This window comes from Mustela putorius, unplaced genomic scaffold (genome assembly GCF_011764305.1).
Source record: "Mustela putorius furo isolate JIRA1106 unplaced genomic scaffold, ASM1176430v1.1 tig00003976_pilon_pilon_pilon, whole genome shotgun sequence".
Taxonomy (NCBI): Eukaryota; Metazoa; Chordata; class Mammalia; order Carnivora; family Mustelidae; genus Mustela; species Mustela putorius.
The window spans coordinates 5,126,304-5,147,713 of record NW_025422118.1 but is presented as its reverse complement, the minus strand read 5'-3'; the positions used below and the strand labels follow the sequence as shown (position 1 = coordinate 5,147,713).

Here is a 21,410-nt window from a genome sequence, read left to right as displayed (position 1 = left end):
CCAGGATCTAATCCAGGACACCACACTGCTTTTAGTGGTCATCTCCTTGTCTCCCCCAGAGTTTCTCAGTCTTTTCTTGTCTTTCATGATGTTGACAGTTTTGAAGTGTACTGATCAGTTAGAATGTCTCAATTTGGATTTGACTGTTTCCTCTTTATTAGACTAGGATTATAGATTTTGGGGAAAGAATTCCAGAGATGAAGTCCTTCTCACTGCATCATATCAGGGGGCACATGATTTGATTTACTAATGGGATGTTAACTTTGACCACTTAGCTAAGGTGGTGTCTGCCAGTTTCTCCATTGTAAAAATTACTATCTTCCTTTAAAATATTCTGTTCTTGGGGCGCCTGGGTGGCTCAGTGCGTTATAACCTCTGCCTTCGGCTCAGGTCATGATCCCAGGGTCCTGGGATCAAGCCCCACATCTTGCTCTCTGCTTCCTCCTCTCTCTCTGCCTGCCTCTCTGTCTACTTGTGATCTATAATCTATAATCCTGTCAAATAAATAAATAAATAAATAAAATCTTTTAAAAAAATAATAAAATAAAATATTATATTGTTTAGAAGCAAGTTAGACCAGCCCACACACTCAAGAGTTGGGATTCAAGTTCTACCTCCTGGAGGAAGCAGTACCACAGATTTTTAGCTGTATGTTAAAACCACCACTATAACTATTAAATATTTTGGGGGAAAATACTTTGAGTCTGTGAAAATATTGTTTCTTCTTAAAGTTTCACCCACTACTTTTAGCATTTATCACCAACAGTTTTTAAAATAATCTTATCAGCTGGTAATGCAATTAGGTCCTCCTTCAGTTTTGTTGACAGCAAATACTTGGGAACCAATGGCGAAATCCAAATATCTACATATTTCCAAGTGTTCTTGTGTCTGGAGTCCCATAGGTTTGTACACCTTGGGGCAGTGCATCATAGATATAATTCAGGATTGGAGACAGGTATGCCTTCTTCTGCCAAGTGGGAGGAAAGAGTGTCCTTAGGCAACTTTGTAAAAATCAGGATGTACACACTGATTTCCTGAAAACTGTCTTAGCCTGAATACTTCATGAGGTTAGTATTCTCGAGTTGGAAGACCACGGCGCTGAATGATTCTACTCCAGTAATTTCACCCACCAATACTCCTGTGGATTCCTCACGTTCTTACCTTTTGGTCGATACCTGTTCCTTTCTCCAAGGCCAATCTTTCAACCAGTAAGTCCTTAAGCACCTGACTGCCTAATTTGGGCTTCATTTTCCTTCTCTTACACTATTAAGCGGCTGGCAGCTTCCAGAACACACACTGCTGCTTACCTCTACCGCCTGGATATTCCAACCACATCCCCTCTCCGCTCCTCGCCTGTACAGCGGGGGCTCTGCATTCACAGTCTAGGCTGGACGGCCACTTGAAAACGTGCTCGAAGTGGCCGATCTCAAGGGCAGTTCAGCGAACTGCGTCTGGAGCGGGGCACTGAGCGCTAGCTAGCGTCTGCAGAAGACGGTTCCCGCATTTCATGGTGAGGAATGTTTGCATACCACAACCTTCAGAGTCCGTAGGTACCCAGCGCTCTCAAAGCGCCTAGGCTGCGCGGTGATTTCCAGTGCTGGCTACGAAAACGCAGCGTCCAGTCCTGAAATGAAGTGAGTCCTAGAGGAAACCCACTCCTACGCCTTCCCGCCGACCAGCCCAGAGCAGCCCCAAGCGATCCCAACCCCGAGACCCCGCCCGCCTCCCCCTGCCCGCCCGCCTCCCCCTGCCCGCCCCACCTTAAAGTGGGCCCGGAGTGCCCGTTCTTCAGACAAGCGGTGGACCCATCAAGAGCCTTTACTGTTTGAAGATTAGAAAGCCTGGCAGCAACTCACGCGAGACAGAGAAAGTGTTCTCGCGAGAACTCTGGGAGGCGGCAGTGATGGCGGCGGCGGGAACTGGACCCGGACCGGGAGTGGATGCAGGACCCGGCCCAGCAGCGGCCGCAAATGCAACAGCGGCGGAAGAAGGGGAGACAAAACCGGTGGTAGCGGTGGCAACTGCCCCGGCTGGAGAGGGGACATCTGTTGCTCCAGTAGCGGAACCCGGTTCTGGAGAGGCAGAAAGCGGGTAAGACATCCTGTGGCCCGAGGCAGACACAGGGCGGGAGGCCCTCCCCTCTTGGAATCCGGCGGCTCCCAGGAGCCCTCCTGCCCGCCCCCTCCGAACCTAGGCCCAGCCGCCAACGGCTCGCCCTGCCCCCTCCAGGACTGTAGTCCCGCCCGCTGCTTGGCCCGTCCCCTTGGCCCTCCCCTCTGAACTGGGTCTGAAACTACGCCCCTTTCAGCACCTTTCGCGGTTTGTGAGAGTCAAGGTTCTTGTTCTCTATCCTGCTTTTGCATCCTAACAGGGGGCTCGTAGCTCTGTCTTCTAGCAGGAACCCCTCAAATATCCTAGGGAAAAAACCACTTTGCATTGCCGGACTGGAAGAAGTAACGGTTCCTCTGAAAACAGTGGGAGAGCTGCACCCCTGCGAACTTTCCCCAGGACCAGTTCCATCCCATGTAGTTGTGCCTGTAAGGGCGGACCAGGCTTCCCTGTGCCCCATGGGCCTGCGTCTGTCTAGGCCGTGTTCTTCCTAACCCGGGGCAGCGAGGCTGAGAACAGGCTTAGTTGAAAAAGCTGTAGAAGTGTGAAGTTCAGCTAGACTTGGATCATTACCTTTGGGAATACGCGTTTTGAGGTTTGTTTCTCCTGAAAATTCTTACTTGAATGCTTCCATTATTTCGTAGGGATGCAAATTCAGTCGATGTAGGTGGTGGTTTGGAGACAGAATCTTCTAATGGAAAAGATACACTAGTAAGTATTTTTGGATGTCTGCAAGGCAAAATAGGTTTTACATTTTTAAGTGAGTCAGAAATACAATTGGATCAACTAACTTGATTTTCTGATTGCTCTGTGGACACAGGAAGGTGCTGGGGATACTTCAGAGGTGATGGATACCCAGGCGGGCTCGGTGGATGAAGAGAATGGCCGACAGCTGGGGGAGGTAGAGCTGCAGTGTGGGATATGTACAAAATGGTTCACAGCGGACACCTTTGGCATAGATACTTCGTGAGTATTTTTTGGTAATCTGTAAGAATCGCCCTGTAAAATAAATCTCAGCATGTTCAACACCTGAATCATAGTTTGTGAGCAAATATAAAAGCACATTATTTTCTGTGTCTTCTAACCCCTGTTCAGTGAGTAGTAGGATTTGAATCAGAAATTGTTTTAGTAACCTGAGCGTGTTTTCTACCTGTTGAGGGCCCAGACCTAGTAGATGCAGTGATAGATATTGTCCTTGTTTGGAGCTTACAATCTGGTTAGGAGACAAAGCTGTGCAATTATGAAGCACTATATAAATATGGGACAGTATCATTTAAATGTTGTGTTGGGTGTTATGGATTTTGGGGAAAGGGTTGGTGTCTATGGTAGACAAAGTCTGTTGTCAAAAATTTGAGATGACCAGTGCCTCTTCATACTTGAGCCATTCTTTTTATCCTTTTGGCTTCTAACTCACTCTCTTTAAGTATCCGATGTTCACTCCTCACCATATTTCCAATTTCCTCTTCTAATGAATCAAAATCATTTTATGATTGATTGGGAATAAAAGGCTTTGTGCTTTATTCTCAACAGCAAGTCAACAGCAAGTGCTCAATATTGACTTTGTCTATGGAAATAATTGTATTGCTGGCTCTCTGTTGTTCCTTATGGTTCAGGTTATGCAAGTAAATTTAGATTGTTTCAATGCTACATTATTAAGTCTGAAATTCTTCCTCAGTGGGTGGGTTTGCAAAGAAATATCATCCTTTAATAATTTATTTTATGTTTTCTAGTTAAAAACTTATAGTGGGTTTTGGAAATGCTAATGTTTAATTAACATGTGACTGGTGATCTAAAATAGAATGTTTAAAAAAGAGAAAATACTGGGGCGCCTGGGTGGCTCAGTGGGTTAAAGCCTCTGCCTTCAGCTCATGTCATGATCCCAGGGTCCTGGGATCGAGCCCCGCATCGGGCTCTCTGCTCAGCGGGGAGCCTGCTTCCTCCTCTCTCTCTCTGCCTGCCTCTCAGCCTACTTGTGGTCTCTGTCTGTCAAATAAATAAAAAAAAAAAATTTAAAAAAAATACTAAAGGATCTGGAGGAAAGAATTGATCTTGGTAGAAGGATCTGTAGGGAAAATATACAACATAAGCTAAGCTTGTCATTTAGACAAGACCTAAAATTGGGCCCCTTTGGCGAAGAAGAGTTTACTTGGATAGACAAAGCCTAGGAAATTTGGGCGCCTGGGTGGCTTACTGGGTTATGCCTCTGCCTTCAGCTCAGGTCATGATCTCAGGATCCTGGGATCGTGTCCCGTATCTGGCTCTCTGCTCGGCAAGGAGCCTGTCCCCACCACCACCCCACCGCCGCCTGCCTCTCTGCCTACTTGTGATCTCTCTTTGTGTGTCAAATAAATAAATAAATAATCTTTTTTTAAAAAGCCTAGGAAATTTACCAGAGAGAGAACTTGGGGTGCTCTAGGGAAGAATCAAAGCACAGTTTGGAGTTTTGGTAGGAACCAGTTTGTACCTGAAATTGAGAAGTTACACCTGAAGCCCAATTAGGTGGGACAGATTATCTTTCACAGCTGAGATGGAGGAAGTGAGCTAGCAGGATTGGAAAAAGGCAGCTATAAACACCAGATTATATTTGAATTAAATAATGACTGCCTATATATCTCTAGTTTGAGGCTTTGCTCTCTGTAGGTGATTTTATCACAGGGGGCTGTTGAACAGAAAGGTTTCGAGAGCAAGGTAAAGGCAAGGGAACTCAATTTTACATTCACAATAATGTCTCTTAATTTCTTGAATGGTGGCAATGGACACACACTCGGGAAGCTTCTCTTTGAGCATAACTTAAGCAAGTTTCAGCTGAGTCCAAGATAAACCCTTTTTCTTTTTTTTTTTTTATAAGCCTGCTTTTGATTTCTTCTCTTACAACTTGAACTAGTCTTGTATTTTTATGTTACATTCTCCTTTTTAAGACTAATGTCTCCCTGTACTCTACTTCTAGTCATTAGATACAGTCACCACCACTCCTCCTTCTCCAATGCATTGATTCCTCAGTTATATCCTCAGCATCCACCATTTTTTTTTAAATGTTATTTATTTGACAGACAGATCACCAAGTAGGCAGAGAGGCAGGCAGAGGGCAGGGTGGGGGGTGAGGTGCGGAAGCAGGCTCCCTGGGATCATGACCTGAGCCGAAGGCAAAGGCTTTAACCCACTGAGCCACTCAGGTGCCCCAGCACCACCATTTTTTAACTCTTTCCCTCCACTGGCATCTTTCTCTCTGCTTCTAAACAGATGGTCTTCTCTTGTCCCCAAACTCTCCTTTAAGAAGATTTCATCCTTGTGATAAAAGCACCCTTAGTAATAAGAACTCCTTTCACTCCACAACCCACACCACCCCCGCTCTGTTAGTCACCAAGCTTTACCAGTTTTTTCTCTTACAAGCTTGTCCTTTCTGTTTTTATTTATTTCACCCTAGGTGAGGCCGAGGCCTTCTTTACCTTCTGCTGGAACAGACAAAAAAGCATCTTACATACATTTGCTTTTTCTAATCTCTTCCTTTGGACCCATCCTGTTATGAAACTTGGATTTTTAACCACATCATTTTCCCCTCAAGGAATTCCCATTACCCACAGAAAAAAATCCAACTCTACCTGACTCCTTGGACTCCTTACCTTTTAAGGCTTACCTTTTTTTTTTTTTTAATTAAAAAATCCCTGACAGATCCCCTCTCTAGGACAAATTTGTTTATAGCAGTTTGCCTCTCTGCCCACTGGTTGGCCCTTTGTCATCTCTATACATAGTTCACGTAGAGAAAAGAAAACTGACTCATCTTCCCAAATCCAGTTCGTAACTTATATCCTCCAAAAATGTTTTCTAACTCTTAAATGTGAAGTTCCTACCTGTATCCTTAAAACTCTTATAAGACTAATTATCATCTGTGGGATTCTTTTGGTGATGAGACAAGTAATGTTTTGTGACCTATGTGTTTTCCTGAATAATGATGTACATTTTAAAAAAGATTTTATGTATTTATTGTAGGGAGAGAGCAGTGGGGAGGGGCTGAGAGAGAGGATGGCGGGGGACAGAATCTCAAGAAGATTGTGCAGTTGCGTGAAGCCCAATGCAGAGCTCAAGCTCCTGACCCCCATGAGATCAGGACTTGAGCCAAAATTGAGAGTTGGACACCCAACCAGCTGAGCCACCCAGGCACCACCATTATTTACATTTTTAATTAATCTTGTCATAATTTCTGTTTGCCTTTTCCAATGGTGTTATTGGCAGTTTAAGTAAATATTTAAGTGTTTAAACATAGTTTGTGTATGGACATTTATAAAGCTGTTTATATTTAAATATAATTTACATACAAATATTTAGATATAAATATATTTAAAGAGACTGCTTTGTCTTCTTCCACAACTGGCCTGACATACTCTTTTTTTTTTTTTTTTTAAGGATTTTATTTATTTATTTGACAGAGATCACAAGCAGGCAGAGAGGCAGGCAGAGAGAGAGAGGAGCAGAGAGCCCGATGCGGGGCTCGATCCCAGGACCCTGGGATCATGGCCTGAGCCGAAGGCAGAGGCTTTAACCCACTGAGCCACCCAGGCGCCCCCTGACATACTCTTTCTAGGTACTCAAATTCTATAATAAACTAGCTTGGACAAGGTCCCAGAGAGAAACTTCCTGGTGCTGAATTATCTGCCATGGTACATAATGTCTTATTAAATTTCTGTAACAGAAAAATCCAGGTAGGGACACCTGGAGTGGCTCAGTCGGTTAAGCATCTGCCTTCAGCTCCGGTCATGATCCCAGGGTCCTGGGTCCAAGCCCATGTTGGGCTCCCTGCTCAGCGGGAAGCCTGCTTCTCCCTGGGCCTTCAGCTCCCCCTGCTGGTGCTTATGCATGTGCACACTCTCGATCATTCTGACAAATAAAACCTTTCTATAGAAAAAGAAAAATCCAGGTATTTGTAAAAATACAAGCCCTCTTTTGGCTTTGATGACCTTTTTAAGTTTTACTAGTTTTACTAAGTTTTAATATATTGTTATTACCTTACTTTCACGGTGGGGAGAGGAGAAACCTTGTTGATTCTGTTGATTTATTCCTCAAAAGGAAATATGTGTTGAGAAGTTCACTAATGTGTTTAATCTGGCTGTTCTGCAGATCCTGTCTACCTTTCATGACCAACTATAGTTTTCACTGCAATGTGTGCCATCATAGTGGGAATACCTATTTCCTCCGGAAACAAGCAAGTAAGAACAAACTATGGAGTGCGGCAAAATTGCCCTCTGATGAGCTGCAAAAGAAAAGGGATTTGGATGTAGCAGAATCAGGAAGCCTCTGCCTGGTAGCTAGTAGAAGTTCGGGTTTAGCTCCAAATAATGGCTATTGTCCATTTCAGATCAATGATGACTCTACTTTTTGCTGCTATAATTGTTAGTTTGTGGACCTCCTAGTTGAATTTCTTTTGGTAATAGGGATATAATACTGTAGATAACTTTTTTTTGTTGTTTTTGCTAGACTTGAAGGAAATGTGCCTTAGTGCTTTGGCCAACCTAACATGGCAGTCCCGAACACAGGATGAGCATCCGAAAACCATGTTCTCCAAAGATAAGGTAGAGAAGAAATTAATGTAATTGCAATTATGCCCAAGAATCCGGTGGAACTTCTAAATATACTTCTCAACAATAAGTACTTTCCCCACAATTTTTATGAATATATGACGGTAGATTCATTGGTTATATGTTACATATTTTATGTGATTTACTAACTTCTTAGTATGTACACAGTATGTCACTTTGCTTAGCTATTAGTTGGGTGAATCCTTAAATAGTTTTGGTTGGCTTTATAAGTAACAATTAATAATCAGATCTTGAGGTGGACCTTCTCAGCAGCTCAGTTTATCTGTTTTTGTAGATGGCTATTACAGATTTTGTCAGAGGGAAGGGGTTGAGTTTATTTAAACGAATTATCCTTCATTATTAAACTGCCAAACCACATTACCAAAGTCAGGAATCAAAATTAGATGATTTTAATAGAGTGAGTGATCATGAGTCTTTCCTACTGTGAGTCATGGTAAGAAAATAAGAAAATTATGTAAATTTTAGAACAGTGGAGTTTACATTGTGCCTAGTGTACATTTATACCTACCTTTCATTTAAAACTGAAACAAAAATATCACCAAACAGTGCTTACTCTCCAATCTTTTCCCTCTGCACTGTTATTTTCTATTCTAGTCCATGCTAGTTTTGACCTACAGAATTGATTTTATAACCTGTTAATTGATTGCAATCTACTGTTTGAAAGACACTGGTGTGGGGTGTCTGGTGATACTAGTATGGCTGAGATCAGACCTGCAAGGGATTTTCTCCTGAATAGAAGTGAGAACGTAGTCCTGCAAGCTGGAGTAGTCAGCAGACGGCCCCTTCACTTTCTTTTTATTCCTGCATTCGAGATGTGCTGTGATCAAGTTTGGGTTTTTTCTTACTTTTTCCCCCAAATTATTATTTAGGATTTTCAAACATTTAGAAAAATTCAGATAGTACAGATAGTTTATTCTTTACCTAGATTTACGGGTTGTTATACTTTACGGCATTTGCTTTATTGCCCAGTGTCTCTGTTTTCTCTCTAAGCTATATGAGACTACATTGAACACTATACCCAGTATTCTCTCATAACCACAATACAGTGATCATACTCAGAAAATTTAATTCTGTTGTAATACTACTGTCTAATATATGTAGTTTTTATTTTTTAAATAAAGTATATAATTTTATTTTTTCACTGCTATTCTTAAATCCCTCATAGCTTTTTCCTCCATCCAGGATCCAGGCATGGATCACACATTACATTTAGTTGTAATGTGTCTCTTTCTCACTCTCTCTTTTTTTTTTTTTTTTAAAGTAGGGCTGCACGCCCAACATGGGGCTGGAACTCAGCAACCCTGAGATCACATGCTCTCCCTACTGAGCCAGTCAGGTGTCCCTGTAGTGTCTTTTTTTGTCTTTAAAACAGTTCCCAAATTAATTTTACTTTGTTTTTTTGGTCTGCTGTGGTGTACAGTTATTTATTGATTTGCTTATTTACAAAGTTTATATATTTTATTTAAGAGTGGCTACACCCAATGTGGGGCTCCAGTTTATGACCCTGAGATTAAGAGTTGCACGCTCCTCCCCCTGAGCCAGCCAGGCGCCGAGGTCCACTGTGACATGAAAATTTTGAGGAGCCTAGACGGTTGTTTGGCATGATGCTCCTCAATATGCATTTATCTGATTGTTTCCTCATGGTTGAGCTTTTTGTTTGTTTGTTTGTTTGTTTGTTTTAGAGATGGAGGGGAGGAGAGGGGCAGCGGGAGAAGGAGAGAAAGAATCTCAGGCAGACTCCACATCCAGTGCAGAGCCCAGTGCTGGGCTCGATCTCACAACCCTGAGATCATGACCTAAGCCAAAATTAAGAGTCAGATGCCTAATCGACTGAGCGACCCAGGTGCCCCTCTGGTTAAACATTTTTTGCAAGAATATTATGTAGATAGTGTATAGTTTTCCTTGTGTCACATCAGGAGGCATAAAATATTAGTTTGTTTTATTAGAAGTAGTCCTAAATTTGATTACTTAGGTAGAGAGGAGGTATCACCAGATTTCTCCATTGTAAAGGGACATTTTCTGTTTGTAATTACTAAGCATTCTGTGTGTTGATGCAGTGAGATTGTGTTACCGTCTTGTTCAAACCCTTTCAAGCTGTGGTTTTAGCAACCACCTATTATCCTAGCCTGAATCAGGTTAATAGAGTGATCATTATGAAAAAGAATACATTTATTCATTTATTTCTTGCAGTTCTTTCTGTCCACCTTTTTTTTTTTAAAGTATCCCTGTGGATTTGTGGATTTTTATACTCTGTTACTAGATTTCTCATAAATGGTGCTCAAATTTGACCAGTGTAGCCCCATTTAGGCTGACTCCTGATACTTTGTGATATGTTCCTATCCGTTTTTTAACTCTTCCTTACTTTCTGGACCAGCAGAATATTCCAGACTTCCTTTCGACTTTCCTTGATTGAACCTGGGTTCCTTTTATTTTATTGGTTATTTATTTTAAAGATACTATTTTTAAGTAATCTCTACACCCAACATATGGGGCTTGAATTTACAATCACAAGCTGAAGAGCCACACACACTACCAACCGAGCCAGCCAGGCACCCCAATCCTGGTTTCTTTTGGTAAAGATTTGGTATTCATGGAACTGACTAGTGGAGGATATTAGTGGTAGACTCTGACTCTGGTGGACTCTGGGAGAATGATGAGAATAGGGGAAGGTTGATGTCAGAAGAGCAAGCTCTGATATTTTTTCAGTCACACCAGCAAGAACTGGTGAGGATGATAATCAAAGCAGCAGGGATAGAACGGAGGCCAGATTGGTGAGAAATTTCTGAAATCTGAACAGGCATTTGGTGTTGGTTTAGATGTGAAAGGCGTACACAAGAGAAGAATCCAAGATGGCTCCATGGGTTCTAGCTTGTGATTCTAGGTAATAGGTGATTCTGAGCATTAAGAGCAAGAACAGAAATCAGCATGGGGCACCTGGGTGGCTCAGTGGGTTAAGCCTCTGCCTTCAGCTCAGGTCATGATCTCAGGGCCCTAGGATTGAGTACAGCATAGGGCTCTCTGCTTGGCAGGGAGCCTGCTCCCCGCCCCCCCCTGCCTGCCTCTCTGCCTACTTGTGATTTCTGTCAAATAAACAAAAAAATCTTTAAAAAAAAAAAAAAAAGAAAGAAAAGGAATAGAAATCAAAGCAGATTTGTGAGGTAGGATACAAAGTTTAGTATTTTTGTTTTGTTTTGTTTTGTTTTAGAGGGTGGGAGTGAAGTGTAGAGGAAGAGAGAGAGAATCTTAAACAGCCTCCACACCCTGGAGCCAGATGCAAGGCTCGATCTCATGACCCTGAGATCATGACCTGAGCTGAAACCAAGAGTCAGATGCTTAACCAACTGAGCCACCGAGGCGCCCCCTGCTCCCGCCAAAGTTTAGTTTTCTTTACAAGAAGTTTTAAGTACCTGTGGGGTGGCCACATAGGGATGTCAGAAACAGGTAGGAATAGGAACTTGGGGGAGAGAATGATTTGGGAATCATTGTCCAGATGGCACCCAAGAGAATGGAGTAGATCTTTCCTTCCAACTGGATTGTAAGCCCTATGTAGTTAAGGTTTGTATATACTTTCTGGAAATTCCTCACAATCTATGTGTTTGCATGCAATTATGTATTTATTTAATCATGAGAAGACTAAACATTGGATTTTTCTCTCAATTCTGACAAGGTCTTTGAAAAAGCTGCAGTTTTCTTTCCTTTTTTGTGAGTATAACTTTGAAAGCAACTATAGAAATCTTAATATATTCTGTTTTAAAAATTAGGATATCATACCATTTATTGATAAATACTGGGAGTGCATGACGACCAGACAGAGACCTGGGAAAATGACTTGGCCAAATAACATTGTTAAGACAATGGTGAGTAGACTAAAATGATTAGACTCAACATTTTGAAAGTCAGTGTTCTTTGTAAGAATTAAATTTGTTTTAGTCTCACTGAAATGTGATGACTAAGAAAATGAGAACAACTTAGTTTTAAATCTTGGAGAGTAAGGTATCACTAATTGTAAATTTTAACAGGTTTCACACGTCACAAATTGTGTCTAAAGTGAATATCACCCTGGTTGCTTTATACATGACACTGAAACCTTTGTCCATTGTACTTTTGCAAGTATAATTTTATATTGACATTGCAGACTATTTTTTCCTTTGCTTTAAAAACAAAAACAAATAACACTGTTCTAAACATTATTGTCCTTAGAATTAAAGAGAGCACCTGGGGAGAAGCCAACAGCAAGCTGTTAACAGTGCTTATCTCTGTGAGGTGGAGGGATAGGTGAGGATTCCGAAGGACTTTGGCTCTCATTTTTTCAAGTTTCTCTGTTTGAATTTTTGGATGGTCATGTATTAATTTTCTAATCAGAGGGAAAAGCAATACTGTCATTTTGGGAGATTACACTTAGGAATTGGAGTTGCTGGTTGATCATCCATTCAGTACTACTTTGAAGAATAAAATTTTCCAGTAATGCTAAAATACTGCTTCCTTTCAGAGTAAAGAAAGAGATGTATTTTTAGTAAAGGAACATCCTGATCCCGGGAGTAAGGACCCAGAAGAAGATTACCCCAAATTTGGACTTTTGGATCAGGTACTTTGTACTCCCCTTGTGATCTGGAGACAGAGAATTAGGTTCTGTTAACATTTGTCTGTTTGCCACTGCCATTAAAGACTTCTAACATGGTGGGCTCCAAATGAAGGGTCATTGCTGTGTGCAAAAAGAAAGAGCCCTCACCTTAAACCAGGAGTGTGGCGTTTTAGTTCTGGCTCTTCCCCTCCACGTTACAACTTTATGCATATTCTTTTTATCTTTTTTAATGTTAATTTCCTCCCTTATAAATGGGCTGTGCCAAGTTGTTTCTAATTTTCTTTCCATCTCAAAGTTTACTCTTAAAAACATTTGTTATTATAAAGAAAAAATTTGTTGTGAATTAGAATTTGTGTTGTGTATCTAGCATAACATGAGGAAAAAGAAAATTTCCACTCTGTTCAATGGCAAGTAGGTCAGGAGGCCAAATCTTCCAGCTGTCCCTTAAAATGTTTGACCTGCACCATTGAAAATTCAAGGTTTCACATAGAAATGTTACTGTACAAGGGTCCACTGCCCAATGATGCACAGAAAGGCAAACACTGACGCCAGTTTTGTAAAGAAAAAGGGTTTTATTGCAGGGTTCCAAGCAAGGAGACGGGAGAAAATTTCTCAGATCTGCCTTCTCGAAGGATGGGTCTTGGGTATATTTAATCATAAGGAGACAGGATGTCATGAGGTGGCATGTATGTTGAATAGAATATGCTGATTGGATATAGGGACAAAAGGAGATGTCTTCCTTTCTGAGTGTGAGCATTCAGGAATCAAGCCTCTTTATGGGACATGTGCTCAAAAAATGGCAGCATAAGGTTGGGGGGGTTGGACGGGTGTCCTTATTGAGGTTACTGTTGTTTACTCTTGGTCCCTTCTGCGAAGTTGCAGCAATTACTTATTTGTTCCATTCTTAGCTAGTCTTGACCTTGGTCAGTCACCTTCTGCAAAATCGGTTCATCAATCAATCAGGTTAGCCAGAGTTTTCTTAAGGTAGGTGAGTAAAGCATTTGCTAACTTACTGTGCTGGTTTTAGAAATTCAGATATCTGTCTTTTTTTCTAAAATGAGAAGATCTGATTACAGTGGGCCTGAATTCCCACAGCAGCTGAGAAAATGGGGCTTAGGCACTCCTGTGTGCCTTTGCCTCCTCCACCATTCCACCCCCAATTCGTTCTTAACCACTTTGATCCTTACACTTGGCCCACCACACACACGTTACTTGTTGATCTCTGAAGCATCCAAGTTTGGGACCGTGTAAATTTCAGACTTCTTACGGTTGTCAGTTTTGATTCACATTCTTTAAGAATTTCTTGGTGTTTTTGAGCATTGCCAGTGTACGTTGATTATCTAGCCTTCCTTTATAATTGAGTATATTTTTCCCTCTAGGATCTTAGTAACATTGGTCCTGCTTACGACAACCAAAAACAAAGCAGTGCTGTGTCTACAAGTGGGAATCTAAATGGTAAGTGTTTAAATGTCTTCTTGATGAAATAGTTGTAAGCTGTTGAATCCAAATATGCCTAGAATTGGGCATCCTTTGGGTTGGTTCTCAATTAGATATTTACAGAAGCTTTAAAGTCCAGTACCCAGTTTTTGGAAGCTAGCCAAAGATTCGACAAATGGTAGTGAAGAACATTTTGTCCCTTTACACCACAGTTTGGTCTTGAGTGAAATAGATTTAGCATAAAACAAGGTACAGGTTTAAGGTCAGATTTACTGTGTTCACCTTAGACTCCATGTCTGTATCCTCATCACTAACACCTACTATAGATTGAGTCGCTCTCTCCCCCTACTCTTAATTCAGCTGCAATTTAACAGACTTCCTATGCTGGTCTTCTAATTTTTCTTGCCCTGAAGCATTAGCTTAGTCCCGTGACAGCAATCTGTACTTATCACCTGCTATACGTGTTTTTCTATGAGTAACCCACCTAATGACACTAATGGTCTTCAGTACTAATGGTAATCCAATGAAAGTAGGGGTAGCTGGAGGTAGTGAGCTATTCATCTAACATGTGATGTCATTAACTTGTCCTTTGGAGTGATAGTATCTTAAATATGTAATCGTGTCTCCTGTTACTAATATTAGATGGGTTGGAAATAGCTAAGTGTATTGTTTATATTTTACACCATTTTTTCCCATTTTAATTGTTAAACTTTGACAAATACATGGTGCCACTTCTGTTCTTACAGGTGGAGCCTCTTTTGGAGGTGAATTCCTCCTCTGTCTTCTTTCAGCCTCTCAGACTTAAGTATTATGTGGTTTGGAAAATGCTTTTTGCTGAGTTGTGGTAGAAGCTAAAACTAAATTAAAATTTTAAAGCATTGTGAAAATGGTGGCAATAGCACTTGATATGAAACTGTAGTTCCAGTTGAATGTTAGCAATTAAAAGCTTATATGTTGTCATATTCTGCCTAACATGGCCAGCAGTCCCCTTAGTATTGCTTGTTTTATTCCAGGTAGATCTAAAGCTTCTCTCTTAAATTAATTAAAATACAAATAACAATTAAAGATTAATAAATTTTTTAGGTAACTCAAACATGAGATAATGGATGTTGCAAGTTTTAACATTAAACCTTTTTATGGGAAATAAGACTAATACCTGGTATGTTCATAAAAGGTAGTTCTGCATAAATCTGGTCCTGTATGTGCAGAATATGACCTGCTCTCAATGTCTTGATCCTTTTCATTGCAGCAGAACTGCTGATAATTTCCAAGCTTGCCCCAAATTAAGATATGGTACTCTATGTAGTTGTTTCCATAAAGGTGTTTTCCTGCAGTTCAGGGACATATTCTGGTGGACAGAAAAACAAATTGAGAGGAAAGATGGAACTGGACAGAAATTTCCAAGTACCTATTTTAGAGATCACTAGGTAGCATTTCTTTGGCTTAGTATGTAGCTAAATTATTTTTTGTATAACATAAGTAAATTGTCGATTGATATTTGCTCTTAATTCCACAAGCTAGGGCAGTCTAACTGAATGTTATACATTGGCACAATCTTAAGAATTGTAAAAGCTGCCTACTAAATTTAAAGCCTTTCTACTTGTGTCATGCACACCCCAGAGTGGATACCAAGTAGCACTGGAGAGAAACACCTTTTTAATATTTCCATTTCTGTTTTCTATGTTTTCTGTACCTTTGTCTTGTTGGATCTTCCAGTTAAGTGCTTTAGCAGATATTGTGCCTTTATTATGTTTACGGACTGTATCATGCATAGTTCCAGCTAGTGAACATCTACTTAGAGTGAGGATAGTCTTCGTGGATGTTCATATTGATTTGGATGGAAAAAAATCTTTATCCTTGCGGTTGTTTTTAGATGTGGGTATTCGGAATCTGAATGAGTGAAAATGCATTTGTGTCACATCCTCAGAAAGTGTAGTTCAGTAAGTCGTTGCCGTTCAATAAGAAAGGAAGGTTGAAAACGGTCCACAGTCGTCATTAGTGCTAGGTTCGTTTAAGCTTACTGCCAGAGCTCAGTGTTCTGAGCCATGAGATGCTCAGCAGACTCCTTCGGAAGCAGGGTGAAATCCACTATGCTCTCAGGAAGGAGGTCCTCCTGGGTGCGGTGTTACACAAATGCACGTCGGGAGTGTTAGTCGCCGTGGAATTTCCATATCCACGTGAAGCTTCTGTCACAGCTCACTGAAAGTGATCTACCTTGTCTTTGAAGGGGGAATTGCAGCAGGAAGCAGTGGCAAAGGAAGAGGAGCCAAGCGCAAGCAGCAGGACGGCGGGACCACAGGGACCACCAAGAAGGCCCGGAGGTGGGCAGAACACCCACTCCCACTCATCACTGCTAGACGGTTCTTTGGGGCTGGCACAGTCCATCAGTGGGCAAAGAGCTGTCCTCTTCACTAGCTCAGGTGTCTGAGATGCAAAAGCCTATCCATTTTTCTCAAATCTTGAGCAGTTTGAGGGGTAAAATAATCCCACGTGAGGAGCCCTGTTTTTCAGATTTGTGAAAACAGCCCCTGGGGCGGCAACCCTATTGGAGTAAAGTTCTGTCAAGACATCTTGAGAAGGGTTAGGTGGAGGAGAGGGAGAGTGGACCCAGTATTGAACTTACGCACTTTTATGTCATCTTTGTGCCTCTCCCCTCATGCCTCTTCCCTGTGCTTTGTTCAGTAAATCCTGGTTTTTTCTTTTTTAGATTGGCAAGATAGTGCTCCCATCTCTGAATTTTGTTTCATTAGTTTATGGTAATTAATGTACTAAAGGAAATTGCCCTTATTCCTCTTTTCCCTTTTTCTCCCCGGGTAGTGCTGGCTCTGTTTCAAAGACGGTCCTATAGGCTAGAGAGTAATTTGAAACCACTTTACTAAATTTAAAAACAAACCTGTTTCATTTCCCTATTTTGCCTCCAGAGGGCAGGATCATCTACTTTAGCAATGAAAACCATTTGTGAAGTTGCATGTACTCCTGCTGAAATCTAGTAAATCAGGTGTCTTTCTTACAGATTTGCAGGCATTTGAGCTAGAGGGGGTTTTAGTTTCTTGATTTTATTTTTTCCTTTCTGCAGTGACCCTTTGTTTTCTGCTCAGCGCCTTCCCCCTCATGGCTACCCCTTGGAACACCCGTTTAACAAAGATGGCTATCGGTATATTCTAGCTGAGCCCGATCCCCATGCTCCTGACCCTGAGAAGCTTGAACTTGACTGCTGGGCAGGAAAGCCTATTCCTGGAGACCTCTACAGAGCCTGCTTGTATGAACGAGTTTTGTTAGCCCTACATGATCGAGGTATGCAAGGTGTTAATGTTCATGTTGGACCCAGGTGTTACTTTGAATACTGTCTTCAGCTTTGTCCAGTCCAGACAAGATATACTTGTCAACATCATTACCACACTCCCACCATCTGGTTTTAACTAGACACAGTGGGAACACGTTCAAAGAATCTCCTTGTCTCTTCCAATAAGCTCTAGACATTTATATATAAATAGGTGTGTGTGTGTTTAAAACTTTTTATTTTGAACTTATTTTTTACTTTTTAAGTAAGCTCTGACACCCATCGTGAGACTCAAATTACACCCCCAAGATCAGAAGTTGCGTGCTCCACCAACTAAGCCAGGCAGATGCCCCTATTTTGAACTAATTTTAAACTTAGAGTAAAAACAATAGTTTTAGTATATTCCCTCCCCAAGCTTTTAATGGTAACATCTTACACGATTGATCCTATAGTTACCTGACCAGGAAGTTAACATTGGATGATGCTATTAATGAAACAAAAGGCTTGATGTACATTTCTCCAGTTTCCCCAGTAAGGCCTCTTCTGTAAGGTCGGTCGTACGTTGCATTTCATTATTTCTCCTCAGTTTCTTGCAGCCTTTAACAGTTCCTTAGTCCTTGCGTGTCTTTAATGACCAGACACTATATAAATATTAATCCGGGATTCTGTTGAATATTCCTCAGTGAATGTGTGACTTTTTCTCATGATTAGACTGATGCTATGCATATTTTGTCAGAATACCAGAGAAATGAGTCCTCATTGCATCATCTCATGGCAGTCATGATGTGGATGTCTTATGATTGATCATGTTGACCATGGTCATCTGGTTAAGGTGGTTTCTGTGTCTTTCTCTGTCTTATCCTTTGTAGTTAATAAATAGCTTGAGGAAAGATGCTTTGAGCTTTGGAGATAACCTTGTTTATAAAGTTTTGCTCTAATATCCTTCGGTGGATCTTTTCTTCAATTTTTTTTTTTTTTTTAAAGATTCTGTTTATTTGAGAGATTGAGAGAGAGAGCACAAACGATGGGGAGGGGGAGCAGAGGGAGAGGGAGAAGCAGACTCTGAGTTGAACAGGGAGCCTGCCACGGGACTCGATCCCAGGACCCCAAGATCGTGACCTGAACCAAAGGCAGATGCCCAGCTGACTGAGCCCCCCAGATGCTCCTGCAACAATTATTAGTGTGTTGTGCTTGCCTGACGATTTTATATTTCTTTCTTCCTGTCTCCACTTACTATTTAATCAATTTTTACTTTTATCAGTGTGAACTCAGATATTTATTTTATTCCATCGGGATATACTTTATCTAGTAGCTCAAATTATTCCTGCTTTGGCCATTGGGAGCTTCTTCAGGTTAGTTCCTGTGTTTTGTTTTTTTTTAAGATTTTATTTATTTATTTGACAGGCAGAGATTACAAGTAGGCAGAGAGGCAGGCAGAGAGAGAGAGGAGGAAGCAGGCTCCCCACTGAGCAGAGAGCCCGACGCGGGGCTCGATCCCAGGACCCTGGGATCATGACCTGAGCCGAAGGCAGAGGCTTTAACCCACTGAGCCACCCAGGTGCCCCAGTTCCCGTGTTTTTTTGATAAGCCTCCTTTTTTGTTTGAATAGTACTTCCTTTACTTTCCAACATCACAAAATGTTCCTGGCTTACCTTGTCTTTTCCCTGCCCTAGGCCAAATATATCAGCCACTTGCTCCAAAGAGCCCTGGTTCCTTTGATTGGAGAATGAGATTTAGAAATGAAGACCTGAGTGTTCAGTATGCTCAGTTTTAGACCCCACCCAGTGGACAGGAGGAGACCGTATGTGTACCAGCTGACACATAAATATACAGGGCTCTACTGCGTTTGCACTGACGACTTGATTCTAGTCAAACACTCCCAGTTTGTGCCAGCCCTCCGTCTATCCTTATTGGTCACTTCTTTCTCCAACAGTGAGAAACCTGACTCTGACTGTCTATGGTGTACTCCCATATTTGTTCATTTCTAGTGTGCACATAAGTAGATTCAGAATTGGTAACCTCTATGAGAAACATTCACTAGCTAGCTTACAGCAGTTACGTCCGGCTCTTCAGCTTTTAGCGTTGCAGCATCCTTTTGGGTTACTGTTAGATTAGTTCTCTTCTGCCCCACTTCCTTCAGGGTGATTGTGTGTCTCTTTTACAATAGTTAGGTTCATTTGTTAGTATTTTTCTGCTATTTTTAGGGTCTCCCACCTCTCGGAGAAAGAGTTTGTGTATGTGTTTCAGGGGAGTGAGTGCATGAAGGGTCTGTGAAACCTGACTGTGGTTCCAGGAGTTGTACAAAAAGGTTAACCCAGGGCGCCTGGGTGGCTCAGTTGGTTAAGCGTCTGCCTTCAGCTCATGTCATGATCCTGGGGTTCTAGGATCGAGACCTGTGTTGGGCTCCCTGCTCAGTAGAGAGTCTGCTTGTCCCTCTCCTCTGCCACTGCTCGTGTTCTCTGACTCACTCTCTCAGATAAATGAAATTTTTTTTTTAAATATTTTATTTATTTATTTGACAGAGAGAGATCACAGAGGCAGGCAGAGAGAGAGAGGAGGAAGCAGGCTCCCTGCTGAGCAGAGAGCCTGATGCGGGACTCAATCCCAGGACCCTGAGATCATGACCTGAGCCGAAGGCAGCGGCTTAACCCACTGAGCCACCCAGGCGCCCCGATAAATGAAATTTTTAAAATATGTATATATAACCATTATACCATTATTATTCCTAACTAAGATGAATAATAATTCCTTAATGATCTAATACCCGGTCCATACTCATATTTCCATGGTTTAAAATATTCCTTTCAGTGGTCTCCTTGAATTAGATCTAAACAGGGCATATATTTACTGTATTTGAAATCCCATTATTTCTTGGTTTAATACTAAAAACGTTAACACTTATAGGGGTACCTGCCTGGCTCAGTCGGTAGAGCTTGTGACTTTTGATCTTGAGGTTGCAATTTCAAGTCCCATGTTGGGTGTAGAGATTACTTAAAAAAAAATCAAATCAAATTAGTTTTTTGCTAACACTTATATTGATGGTGGTCATTTCAAAGTGAAGTAATGTAATCCCATGTTGTAATGTCCATTATATGTGGATTGTTTGACTTCTGATAGTGACAAGCATACTTTGAAAGTAAGGAAGGCCAGCCAAGTAAGTGACTTCAGGGTTTAAAAAGTGAGGCTTGTCTTGTTATATATTTATATGTATGTGTGTGTGTATATATATATATATATATATAACTATATCTTGTTTATAACTATTATATATAATAGTTATAATTCCAGAAGGAGAAAAAAAGTGAGAACACTGACCTGTAATAGTTAATTATTTGTTAGAACTTAATATATAATATATATATATATATATAATATATAAAATAGCAATGACTGCTTGCTCTTTATGCCTTACAAAAATTAAATCTATAAATAAATAAATCTATAATAAATATAGATTTATAATAAATTATAATATAATAATAATATATAATATATAATTATATATAATATATAATTATAATAATAATTATATATTTATAATTATATATAATAAATCTATAAGTCTGTATATAAATTTATAAATAAATCTATATTGTATCTATTAAGGTTTTTATTTTGAAATACCTTCAGATGTATAAAAAAATTGTGAGAATAGTACTGAACTTTTTTTTTTCTCCGAACCGTTTGAGAGTAAGTTGCCATGATGCCCTTTCATTTTGAGAACTTCATGGTGTATTTCTTATAAGCAAGGACATTCCAGTTATGTGTTAGTCATTTAGTGCTGCTTAGCAAATCACCATAAAACTTAGCAGTCTAAAACTTCAAATGTTCATTATCTCCCACAGATTCTGAGGTTTGGGAATCTGGGAGCACCTTAGCTATGTGACTTGGCTCAGGAGAATTCAGGCATCTGCAGTCAAGTTCTTAGCTGGGCCTATTAACAGTGAGGACTTGACAGAGGCTGGAGGACTTACTTCCAAGATGACTTACTTGTGTTACTTTGACAGGATGCCCTCAGATCCTCACCATGTGGGCCTCTCCATAGACTACTTATTTATCCTCATCCGTAGAAGCTAACTTCTCCCAATGCAAGTGATCCAAGAGAGCAGTAGAGTTCGAGTATCTTCTGTGACCCAACTTTCAAGCCGGATAGTTGCTTCAGCTTTGTTCTGTTAGGAATGAGTCACTACGTTCAGCCCACACTCAGGTGGAGGGAAATTAGCCTCCACCTCTTCAAAGGAAGAATATCAAAGAGTTAGTAGATATTTTTTAAACTTTCATATTCTTGCAGAACCAGTATATAAACGTCAAAGACAGGAAATTAACACTAATTGCTACCATCTGATGAATTTAAGATCTTATTCAGGTTTCTCCAGTTGGTGCAATAATGCCATCGTAGCAAAGAATCCCG

General features: G+C 40.8%; 1 protein-coding gene across 6 annotated transcripts in view; it reads left to right on the top strand.

Annotated features, from left to right (window-relative positions):
- The first annotated feature begins 1,865 nt into the window (after positions 1-1,865).
- ASH2L (ASH2 like, histone lysine methyltransferase complex subunit) overlaps positions 1,866-21,410 on the top strand; it is a 29,318-nt gene continuing 9,773 nt past the window's right edge. For 2 of the 6 annotated variants that reach the window (XM_004758234.3, XM_004758233.3), the window contains exons 1-10: positions 1,866-2,091; positions 2,754-2,820; positions 2,924-3,075; positions 7,222-7,310; positions 7,579-7,673; positions 11,462-11,557; positions 12,190-12,285; positions 13,662-13,737; positions 15,947-16,040; positions 16,796-17,013. In XM_004758234.3, coding sequence (XP_004758291.1) covers positions 1,904-2,091; positions 2,754-2,820; positions 2,924-3,075; positions 7,222-7,310; positions 7,579-7,673; positions 11,462-11,557; positions 12,190-12,285; positions 13,662-13,737; positions 15,947-16,040; positions 16,796-17,013 — 1,171 coding nt within the window. In that variant the 5' untranslated portion in view covers positions 1,866-1,903. Of the gene's footprint in view, positions 2,092-2,213; positions 2,336-2,753; positions 2,821-2,923; positions 3,076-7,221; positions 7,311-7,578; positions 7,674-11,461; positions 11,558-12,189; positions 12,286-13,661; positions 13,738-15,946; positions 16,041-16,795; positions 17,014-21,410 lie in introns of those variants that run through there. The other 4 variants (XM_004758235.3, XM_013059284.2, XM_004758237.3 and 1 more) reach the window with 4 other exon arrangements.